This window comes from Poecilia formosa, unplaced genomic scaffold, assembly GCF_000485575.1.
Source record: "Poecilia formosa unplaced genomic scaffold, Poecilia_formosa-5.1.2 Scaffold1, whole genome shotgun sequence".
Classification (NCBI taxonomy): domain Eukaryota; kingdom Metazoa; phylum Chordata; class Actinopteri; order Cyprinodontiformes; family Poeciliidae; genus Poecilia; species Poecilia formosa.
Genome location: NW_006799940.1, coordinates 340831 through 352934, shown reverse-complemented (window position 1 = coordinate 352934; position 12104 = coordinate 340831). Strand labels below are relative to the sequence as shown.

General features: G+C 36.5%; 1 protein-coding gene across 7 annotated transcripts in view; it reads left to right on the top strand.

Moving 5' to 3' along the window:
• LOC103153066 (DNA (cytosine-5)-methyltransferase 3A-like) overlaps positions 1-12104 on the top strand; it is a 54017-nt gene that overhangs the window by 19771 nt on the left and 22142 nt on the right. For 5 of the 7 annotated variants that reach the window (XM_007574029.2, XM_007573887.2, XM_007574186.2 and 2 more), the window contains exons 4-6: positions 4033-4156; positions 6264-6301; positions 6398-6514. The exons of 1 other annotated variant lie outside the window; for it this stretch is intronic. In XM_007574029.2, the coding sequence (XP_007574091.1) occupies positions 4033-4156; positions 6264-6301; positions 6398-6514 (279 nt within the window). Of the gene's footprint in view, positions 1-2404; positions 2587-4032; positions 4157-6263; positions 6302-6397; positions 6515-12104 lie in introns of those variants that run through there. One more of the 7 variants, XM_007574264.2, reaches the window with a different exon arrangement.

Here is a 12104-nt window from a genome sequence, read left to right as displayed (position 1 = left end):
GCTTCATGGTTCAATTGGACTTAATAGTGTTGTAAAAAGAGGAATTTGTCATTTAGTCTAAATCAGACGTGTTTAAAGCTTGAGTCATGCAGAACAGCCCCTCTGAATGCCATCAAAAGAATTGTTCAGTTTCTTGTTATGTGACTATTTAGGAGCTCAGACACATTTCCCTACAGTCAAAAACTATGAAGCATCTGAAGACAGAACATTTCTGTAGTAATTATTGTACGAATGTGCCAGCCAGCAGTAATTAGACATCTCACTTGTCTATTTAGCCAACATATCATAATTATTATCCAATAGGCAGTCAGGAACTAACTCTGAGACAAGCCTCGCTTCTTATAGACTAAACAACCTGGTTTAAATATTAGTAGTGAATGCAGTGGTTACATAGTAACTTGGAGATCTATGTACTTACATTCGGTTAGTTGTTATGCTATTTTCTTGGTCTTTGAACCAGTTGAATATATTTGGAAGACAACCAAGCTAGAGATTGACATTAAACATAAATATGATTGAATTATTTGCACCAATTACAACAGGTACATTTCCAAAAACTATTACCAGTGTTTTATGACCGTAAAGGGGACAATAAAGGAAGTCAATCTTTATTTTTGCCTTTGGGGAATAGCCTTTGAAACATTTTTCAAGTCATCTTCCTGTCTGTACTGTAAATGGTCTAAGGAACTTCCCTAGTGGTTTTAGTATTTCAGACTTTGTGGCTACATTCATTTTTAATGTCCAGCCCATAATTAATGTACCAGTAATGTCTAGTACAACTCCACCAATCTGTCCCTTAGTAGAGATAATCATCTGCACATTTTCAATATATAATTTAAAAATTATTTTTTAATGATTTGTTTAATGACCTTTAAAAAATAGTTGCATTAGCTGGTAAAAAAAAAGCAGCTGTTAGCTGTTTTAGCTCATGTAGTTTTTTGTCAGTGGATAAATAAAACATATTTATATTTTAAAGGAGTTTTCAAATTTCTGGTTGAGGCTACCAAGTTTTCATTTAAAATATTCTGACATTTTGAAGTGTTTCATGGCACCATGCACTCTAACAAGCTTCCTGGAGTTTTTGGAAGTGAAGCAGGTAAATAGATCTTACTTAGCAGGTTGTATGAGGTCTGTTATATTTTACACCAGATGCAGAGTTTGGCAGTGTGTGTTGGCGAAAAGGTTTTAACAAATCACCCATTTAAGCTTGTCTTGCCCCTCAATTAATTGATTGCTGCAGAGGTAGCTTCTAAAGGTTGCTATGGAGACCTGATGACACCAAGATGTCAGTATTTTTATTTGCTTCAAAGTTTCATTTAACCTCTTTCCATCCACCTCGTTGTGTTTTGTGGCAAGAAAAACATGGCCGCTCATCTAAGTTTGTCTATTGCAGCTCTATTCTTTTCACCAACACATCTAACTTAAAAACCATTTTCTCTTTTTTTCTATTTTGAAGAGTGGCGACATCATATTTATACCCAACTGAAACAGAAAGTTATTCAGTACTAATCTAAAGTTCATAGAGTTTCTATGTAGTAAAAAATGTACGTTATATTTATTTTGTAGTAATTGTTTTGTAGAAATTCTCCTCTCCCTGAGAGATTATGTTGCTCCAATGAAAGGTTTATTTTAATCCTTTTTGATGACATTTTCTGCCATTTGTGGTGAGATATACATTTCAACAAGACACCCCTTTAATCTTTAGCAGTTACTTTTAATTAAAATGACTGAAATACCTCTGTTTATCATAGTCAGAAAGGGAACAGCTACGACACATTTTGGCTCGCATTTACACGTTTTTATGTTGTGGTTTTTGCAACCATGTGTACAACAATTAACCCCTCAGTTGCTGATTTATGACTTTATTTTCAGTTCACTGTTTTATTGTTTGCTACATCTTGCTCTGTGCTCTGCCTCCCATTAGGTTGAATTAATCAGAGTTTAATTTAACCTAATACCGCCCGTTGTTTTCATGCTTTATTGTACAAAGAGTTAAAGTTAGTGTCTGTCAGCGGTGAAAAAGAGTTGGTACTTTCCACCCTGTCTGTCACTCTACAGCAGACAGCTTTAGATTCTGAGAAAAGAGGAAGTGAAGGTCATTGATGAGGTATTAAATACTGAAACAAGAGAAATAACTTTACTTTCCAATGGAAAACTGCTGTAATATGTGATCTGATGAGCCAGAGCTATCATTATGGTGAATGCTTGCTCATTTCTGTCTCAACAATCATACCTAAGCTGCATTAAGCAATATTCTGCCGTAGTTTCGTTAAATCAAATGATTCCCAGACACTGTAGACTGCTGACACATTCGGGTTATAGTTTTAGTTCATCTTTGCAAAAATGAAGCGCAACTTGTGCACCTGCAGCAGTCAGCTCACTCATTTTGACTGTGCACTTCCTGTTCACCACTAAGTGGCACATAGCACATGCGAAGTGGCTGAAGATCGTCGAGTTCGTGTAAATTAAAACAAATCCAGATTTTTTCTCGGGAGTTTTGTGGACCAAACCAGAGCTGAAATGAGTTTACATTCAACACATGGCCAAAAAGATGACTGCAAGCCCAGATTCCTCTGTTTCTGCTGAGTAAGTAGTGAGTTGTTTGCCTAAAAGTTAGCTGTAGACACTTTTACAGTGATGTCTTAAATTGCTTAATGCAGCTTTAAAATAATTTTGGTGCTAAAACCATGCTAATGCCACGTGCTCATGTCTAGGCCACGTGGTTGTACTTCATATGCAGAAGATAGACAATGCTTCACTCATCTGGTTTATTCATTCCCGGCTTGTTTTCTGCATAAATGTTTAATCATCTAAGCTAAATGTATTTGTTTTATATAGCAAGTTTTTACTTATTTCAGCCACGTGGTTGGATTTGTTTGATTTATGTAGTTTTTTAATTTTTATCTGAAAGCTAAAGCTCTTTTTCGGGTTTCTCCATCATAATTTTATCTGTTTATTTCTATTTTGCCGCTTCTAAACTGTTATTCTGAGTTATTGTACCTCTGTTGGTGTATTTGAATTTTGAACATGCAGTGTTTTTTTTTGTCGTAACATAGCCACAGTTCTGACTTGCTGTCTGTCAGGAAGAATAAAACTAATTGGGTGTACCGGAGACATAAAAACTCCCTGCCGCATTTTAGTACTGGATCCTGCATTAACTTTTACAGCTGACACAGCATAAAATAAGTGGCCCAATACTGTCTGTTAGTATTAGACATACCTGAATCAGTGATGCACAATAAGCTTGTATTTATGCGGGATAATTTAGGGTTTGAAAGTGAAATGTACCTTCACAACCAACATGTTTCTGTTTGAGTATAAGAGTGAAAAGTGTGCTGGTGTGGTTCAGTCTGTCCCGAGGCTCTTTCGGTCACCTTTCCTGTTCTCTCCATTTTACAGGCATCCTCAGCTGTTCATTACAGCCTCTGTATGCTTGTTAGCACAAGCTGATGTTGCTGTGGCCTTTGAGCTTCACATTCGTCCCTGTTTTCCTCTTTTAACTTCCCACCCATAAAACCTGTTAGCAGCACACACATATAAAACCCCCCGCTGGTTTTTTTAGAGCTTAAACAGAGAAAGTTTAGCAACATTGATGAATAGGTCTAATTAAGATAGCTTGGGTTTACTAGTCAGGTATTTTCCAGCTTTTTTTTTAACTTAATGTTTCTAACTTTTTAAACCAAATAACTTTTTATCTTCTCAGCAGTTTGTATAAATTATCAAACCCCGTCAGATGTGCTTGTTAATTATCAACACTGGTAATAACTTCAACACTACCCACTTCTTATCCAGTACACTGTGTGCTTGTGCTAATGGGAGCTCTGCTGGAAATACCTGCTCAGTGTTGTGCTAATGTGGTTAGACTAATTGGTATGTGCAGGTTCTGCAGTAGCTGTACTGTAGTTTATTTGACTGCATAAAACCTGCACATGTGCATGTATGATTTCTGTAAATGCGTGCCCTTTAAATTGTCTAGACAGGGGTAGAGAGGCAATTTTGTCTGACCTAAGCTTTGCGCTGTCTGATTCTCAGGAGATGGCGACCTCTGACCCCTGTGCAAATGCCCCCCCCACTCCGCCAGAGGAGCTAGAGCCAAACCCTTCCTCACAGAAGAAACGAAGGCGCCGAAAACTAGAGCAATCTGAAAGGAATAAAGGTATATTTATATTTTATAGTGAAAAAAAAGTCAAAATATTTACCTCTTCTGCAGTTTTATGGTTTTTGCTATTTTGTGAAGATAGTTTTAATGTCTTGCAGAGATAGTGTATGTAAATACAAATGCAGGACAAGGGAAAAAAGATTATCCAAACCAACCCTCACCTCTGTGTGAATCAGTAATTGCTCTATAATCTGGTTGTTCCACCTTTACTGACAACAACTTCCATTAGCGTTTTTGGTAACTAGCAATTTCTCGTTTATATCACTGTGGAGGAATTTAGGTCCACTCTTCTTTTCAGCTATTTTGGAGGGATTTCAAGTGAGAACACTCTGTTTAAGATCATGTCACAACATCACCAATGAGTTGAAAGTGTGCTGTGGATCATTATCCTGCTGCAGAGCCCAATCACACTCGAGTTTATATATAGAGATTCTACTTAATGATTTTTTGCTAGCAAGCAAAAACTTACATCAAAGCATACCGTTCAGAAGAAGCCAACCAGCCCCAGATCATTTCACTATCTCTGTCTCTATGGCGCAGTAATTTTGTGTATATTTTAAAAGCGATTTTTTTAGATTTACCTGTTCCTATTGCTTTGCAAAGAGAATCCATTCTATTTTATTGATAGAAGAATACTCGTACCGCTAAAACTCCACTCTACAGTCTACAGTTCCAAAACAGTGCAGAAAATTGATGTCATTGTTCACAACTTCTCTTCTACTGGAGAAATCCTCTTCAGGAGAGCAAAACCAAATGGAGTGGTGCAGAGTGATTAGAATCGAGTGAAATAGCATAGGAACCCACCCAACCTCATAGCATTCTGCTAAAAAGACTTCTCACAATGTCTAGCTTGTGTCATGAGGTGATAGAAGTCTCTGGTTTAACTGTGTTAGTGCTGGTGGTTCGGGGTGTTTCACTGGGGCATTGCCAGAAAGCATTGGTCCCCACACTGGCACCTAGTGGGAACACTAAAAGACGCGAGAAGGCGGCTGTACGGTCAACTTCTCCTATGACATTCTGACTGATATAGAAATAAATACCTCGTTTCAAAAACTGATTCTTAATCTATGAGTACATGCATCAGTACTGAGTAGCAGAACAACCGTGTTTTGCCACTCACAAAATGGCCTCTTCATTTGTGAGAGGCCATTTCACAAATGAAGAGGCCATTTCATTTGTGAAATGGCGTTTTCTGTAAATGATCTCATTTAAGTCCTGAACACCGTAAGTAACTGTGTTAACTGTTTACGAGCGCCATCAGTTCACTGCAGTGGACTATGCCAGTGGAAAAGCTGTTTAATGTTTTAGAATGAAGCAACCTTTAAAAGTATTTTGCATCCAGAGCTACATGTGCCTTAACTTGAATGGAAACTCTGGTATGCGGGCTAAAATTGACATTTTGCATGTTTTTGTACTTCCATATGGCCGAACTTCCGTCTTTGGACAATAAATTAATATTTTTTGGTGTCTGGAAAATGAGCTGTTTCAAAAACCTCCAGATTGCAACATCCCAAAACAGCAAGCACTGCCCCTCAACATTTGATAATCTGGTTTTACCACTGTATTTGCTGTATAATGGCTGCTGGAAAAGACAAGTGTTTTGTTGTTGATTTACCATCCAGAAACCACTTGTTGCATTCTTGTTGGTTGTATAGGAGGTGCTACTTCTGCTTTTCAAAGATGTACAGTTGTATAATTGCACATCTTTTTGCAAACATTTTCATCTGCGAGTGTGAAGGTTGAGTTGGGGGCGTGGCCAGCAGCAGCTTATTTGGATTTAAAGTGACAGAGGCCCTAAAACAGCTCATTCTGAAAAGAGCTCAAAATAAGCAGAACTGAGCAGACTAGAATCTCATTATCTAAGAATGATTTTGTGCAAAAAATGTCACGATCTTGTTTTGTATCGCCCACAAACCAATCCTAACCTGTTCAAGGAATCATAACAAGTAACTTTTAAGATGTACTTAACACTGGCATGTTTCAAGTCCCTGTGATTTTAAATATAGCAGCCTTGACAGAGTGATGAAAACCGTGACTTTCCTTCCTCATGAAACTTCTTGTTAAAACTAGACTAACAGCCCATTTCCTTTTTCCTCTGCTGCAGACGAACCAGATGAGAGAAACTGCGACTCCCCGAGAGAGGTGAAAAAACTAGTAGCTGCATCACGTTTGCTTATTTCTTATTTGTACATGTGAAAATGAGTCTGACGGCTGTGGTGTTTGTTTGTGGGTCCACAGGGAGAGACAGGGAGGCTCCGGAGGAGGCCGGTACCCAGAGTGACTTTCCAGGCTGGGGATCCGTACTATATCAGCAGGAGGCAGAAGGAAGAATGGCTCAGCCGCTGGAAGATGGAGGTGGGAGACAAACAAGTCCATGTCTGTGTGAAGATTTTGTAAAAAAAAATATTCATCCTGCTTGAACCATTTCAGATTTTGCCACTTTACAAAAATAAATTTCAATGTATTTTTATATACAAACTGCTTCTACAAAGTATTGACTTCTGTGGGCTGAATACAAACTGCACACCACGTTACCATGTATCGTTTTCCTTCGACTTTGTTTTGCTCTATCAAATAAAAACATAATACTTCTGCAATGTACTGTATACCTACTCTGGAGTATTTAGCAGAATAGACAACAATACAGATTTTACAGGATATGACTGCATCGGATATTAGCTGTGTTTTTGTTTGTTTTTTTTTTGCACTGCTGAGTGGCCGAGTGAAAGGGAAATCCCTCAGCTGTAAATAAATAAACTGCATGCCAGGCAGTATCACAATGAGTGGAATTATAAATCAGTTTGTGCTAACTCTGATTTACTTTAGAAATAAAACAAGACAACCAACTTAAAACTTCAATATTTTTGTGGTTTTTTTTATAAACTTCTGTACTTAGCCACTTAATTTCATTGCCCTGCCTCTGCTCCAAGCACCTTAAAACTATGGTGTCCCTTTCTGCTGCTGTTCTTATTCTGTTTTAGCAGCTGCACCATCTGGCATCCACCTGTAAGCGCAGAGTCTTTAAGTCTCTAAGGGAGAGGTATAAAACCCCTACCCGCTGCTTTGTTCTGAATATATTAATTTCTTGTGGAGCAACAAGGTCAGGGCCTAGATTTACATCATAAATGATGCAAATAGACTGCCTACACATAATTTGCTCCACGCGTTTGCTCTATTCCTACAGATCTGAAACAGAGGGTATCAGACAGACTTTAAGGAGAAAAAAAAGCCGCCGAAGTCTCCTTTAATAAAGAGAAAGTGACATCAAAGCAGCTGTGATTAATGGTACATATAAACTCAGAAATAAGGCGGTGTGTCTTCAATGTGCTGCCTAAACCTACAACCATATAAAATTTGCTCTTTTCACTCCACACTCCATTTTAATATGTACATTTTTTGATGAGATTTATTTATTTTTTGATTCTATAGGCATTCTTTAATCTAAAAAGTATCTTTTCATGAGGTTAATGTATACACTTTCAAATAAGTTATATCATTACCGGATGTTCTTCAATTTTGCGTCAACAAAACACATTTAAAATGCCTGTTAATTTGTTTCTGAGGAGTCTTTCTTCCTCCACCTCAAAGTTAACTGGGTTTCAAAAACCCAATTAACTACAAAAATACATACATTAAAAACAGCTTTGTCATTTATTTACTTAATTAACAAGACACTTACTCTTTTTGGTGCTTGCTGAGGAGCTAGGCTAATGTTAGCTAGCTTCCTGTTTTGATATGCCTTGTTGATAATTGAGTTTGATGCATGTTTTAAGGTCCATTTAATTGTGTTTGGACAAGATCCTGTGCTTTACTCAGGTTACTCCATTAAGTATCTGACTAAGGTGTGAACTGGCTTTATCTAGAGTTTACAGGATTGCTGTTACAATATTTTTGAAAGATTAGTTCAATTATTTAAAACAATGTGAAAATAAGGCTTTTCTGTGAACAGTCTTATTTCTAGACTATTTTTATTATTTTCTATGTTCATGTTAATTGTTCCTTTTGTGCGGAAACTTTATTTCTAGCAACATCTAATTGAAGAGTTTGGTTGTTTACTCTGAAATTTAGCAGTTCATTTGAAAGTTGCAGTATTGCTTTAAGAAAACTTCTCTAAGCTGCTATTTTTACTCCTAAAACTGCAGACTATGCTAAAACATTAGATTTTTGTTGCCAATTTTTTGATTACTGCTATTTAATAAGTTCTTTGTTTATGGCCAAGTTAAATTTTTATTTTTAATGCCTGGTCTTTTGTCCAAGGTAGGACAGTTTTATAGCAGATGGTGTGATTTTAATTAGTCTCTTCAAATTAGAGAAGCAAAACAGATATAAAAGATCATGTTTTCAAACCTTCACTTTGTTACAAGTTTAAAATGATAAATTTCTAGATAATAAAATACTTTCAACTGTATCTATGAGTCTTGTAGGTCTTGCCTAAACAAATTGCTTTGATCACTTGGTCTCTCGTCACTTTTCATAAATTTAGGAAGTTTTCCAAATATTGCTTCTTATTTAGTGTACAGTTTCTGAGTTTCCTACAAAAACAATGCCATGGAAAGCGCTTTACCCTCTTATTATTATTATTTTTTCCGATACCCAAAATGAAAGGATTTGGGGTAACCTAGTCAAAGTCTGAATTTAAATAATAAACTTAAACAGGCTATTCATTCTCAAAGACATGGTTGAATTAAAACGGTTTTGCAGAGGAAAGAACCCCTGCACTATTATTTAAGAGATTCATTACCAGTTATTGCAAAGGTTGTTGTTTCCAAAGGCCAGATATCAAGTTTAAGAACAAATTACTTTTTCTTCTAGGACATAGCTTTTCTCCCTCAATAACGTCCTGCAGGAAAGTGATGAATTCAAAATTAAACTTGACATAATGGCTCAACTATTAAAACTAAAATGAGAATGTGCAAACATAACAACTGGAAGCAAAAGCATCTGAGATAGATCAGTTCATGTTGAGCGAAATTACAATAAATGCCATATAAAGGCAGTTTAAAAGATCGTTTGGTCCAGTTTATTTCCAGATATGTAGATCTCAACAAACTGTAAAACAAAACAACCAAAAGTTTTACTAGGAAAATATGTTTTTAACAAAAATTTAAAGGTTTTTCTTGCATACATTTGTTAAAGCTTGAAATCTGTCACCACTGCACTCAAAGCATGTTTTACTAACAGAGGAAACATTGGAGAAGTTTGTGTATGGGAGGAAATGTCAGCAGATGTAAGAATGCGAGTATATATTGGTGGCTTCAGCGGAAAAAAGAGAGTTCCTGAAAGAGGCTGTATGGGTGTGTGGTTATAAGGGGGGTAGAGAAAGTCATTGAGGCCGATTGAGACTCAAAGATATGAAAGTGTGTGAGAGGAAGAGATGGAGACTGACTACCGAGACTGAAACCACAAATGTTTTTGCTGTTTCCTCTGTCTCTTGTTTGACCCTGTCCTCCTTCTGGAAGGGCATAACACTGTAAAGACCCTGCAGCATTAGTTGCACTTATTGCACATAGAAATAGGAGTCTAAAACACATAACTCTCTAAAGCTAGTGGGATGTACATATGGAAAAACAGACTCTAGTGGGTTAAATTGACACCAGCTGGTGTTCAAATCACATACTGTTACGAGCTCATGTGACAGATGGAGCGAGAGAAAGAAAGAGAAAAGTAGAGCATGTGGGACTTCCTGTCAATGCCATGTTTGCCTCTGTGACTCATCATCAGAGCTGTGAACAAAATCCAAGAAGCAGCGCTGCAAAGTTACCCATTTTCCTAATAGAAGAATATTAAAGCAGTGATTGTTTTTTTTTAAACTGATGCAGTTAAGGTTTCGTCAACAATAGGAAATGATGCAATAATAAAATTATCGTTAAAGGGGACCTATTATGTAAAATACACATTTTGCATGTTTTTATACTTCCATTATGGTCTCTACTGCTTCTAAAAACTGATCAAGCTGTTAAAGAAACCACCCAAGTGTTTTTTGGCAATAAGTTCATGTTTTTTGGTGTCTGGAAAACGAGCTGTTTGGAAAACCTTCAGAACCCCATGAAGCCTAGACCATTATCTAGCAACAGCAGCTGAGCTCCAGCACATTTGGTTAGCTGGTTTTACCACTGAAGAATGGCTACTGACAAAGACAAGTGTTTTGTTGTTGACTTACCATTCAGAAACATTGGTGGCTGAATATCTTGGCAGGCAAATAGTTAATTTGTAGCCATTGCCATGGTTCAGTTCAAGGCACGACTGAGACGCCTCTTGGACATCTTTGCGCTTTTTTCTGGTGGTCAACTCACTGCTGCCGTACCTCCTAGAGAAGTCTTGTCTGTATTTAAAACACTGAATGTATTGTACTGATAGTTTGAGTTTTAGTTTGTAGGACATGGTTTGATTAGTAGGAAAAATGGGGATTCTTGTTTATCTAAAATATTATTTTAATACCTGGACCCAGAATTTAGAGAGGGCTTACAGGGCCAGCAGCCCACTGTCAAAAGTTTTGGGGGGATGCCTCCTCAAAAAATAGTTTTTTGTGTATGCTGTGCATGGTTTACAATCATTGTACCTTATATTATGGCTTTATGGTATTTCTTTTTTTAATATTGTTGATTTTGTATTAATTTAAACTACATGTACATCAATTTGTACCTGCAAATCTGTATGCAGGTTTTGTAATTTGCATGAGTTTTTCATTGTATTTTATTTTAGTTTATTTTATTTTAGTTTATTTTAGTTTTTTTTTTTTTTTTTTGCAATAGGGCACCAAAACTAGCTCTACCCCAGGGGTGCTTATTCTTCTAAATCCGGCCCTGATAATTATGAAAAAATGTTAAGACATATAGCCAGTATACAATTTTCCTTGACGTTATTACTGAGAATTCTGAGTTTTACCTGGAATATTTTCTTGTTAGCTTAGGGCTTAAACTTAAACTGCAGCTCAGAAAATGGTTGGGCTAAAAGGAAAAGCTTAAGCAAAGCGTCTGGTGGTTAAGTCCCAAAAATGTTACTATGAGTAATCCTTATGTACTCAAACACATGAATAGAAGCTGAATGAAGGACTGAATACAGAAGGCGCAAAGAAAACAAGGAGAGCGATGATAAAAGAATAAATGCACGAACATAGAGACACGTAAAAGAAAAAATGGATGGAAATCATTAGTGAGATGTTAGCTGTTTAGAAGTGACAAACGTGAAAGATGACATCCAAACGGAAAGAATATGCGTGTACGTTTGACTGAAGAGAGGAAAGCGGTGAAACCAGTGACTAACACAGAGGTTAACGTGTTCCAGATTTCTACCGGCATGTGGTGATTTGCTCTGTCCGGTTGTTAACACCCCCCATGAATATCTTAAATTAATCTGTAAAACAGTTTCTATTAGAAGAAAACTGGCAACATCTGTTCAAAAATTGTGAAAATTAAATATTTACAGTATATGTACTGTAATAAAAAAAAAACATGTTTTCTCTTCATCAGACGTTAAATCCAACTTAACTTCTCTTGATTTACCTCAGTGAAGATTACCAAAATTATTTTTTTTAGTTTTTTTTTCTTTTACTTTTTTCACACCAAGAAGTTTTCTTTCTAATTTCACAATAGCGGTGTTTCCATTAAATTAGAAATACAATTAAAATCACACATGAATGAGTTTGTTCACCCAATAAATCATTAAAAAACATGGCAGCGACCAATGCAAACACCAAACATGAGATGTATTCATATTTTAGCCATGGCAAAGCGTGAAATGATTAATCGTGATAATCGATTATTTAATTAATCGTCAACTAATCTAGTAATCGATTGATTGCTAACGAGATACAGACTGAAAAACGTTCTAATGAAAAAAAAGTTGTGTTTTCTTTAAAAATTGTTTTTGTTATTGTAAATTGAAACGCAGTGTTTGCCATTATGGGCAAACACGTGAAGTGTAAGCCTAGCGGGACCACAGAGCA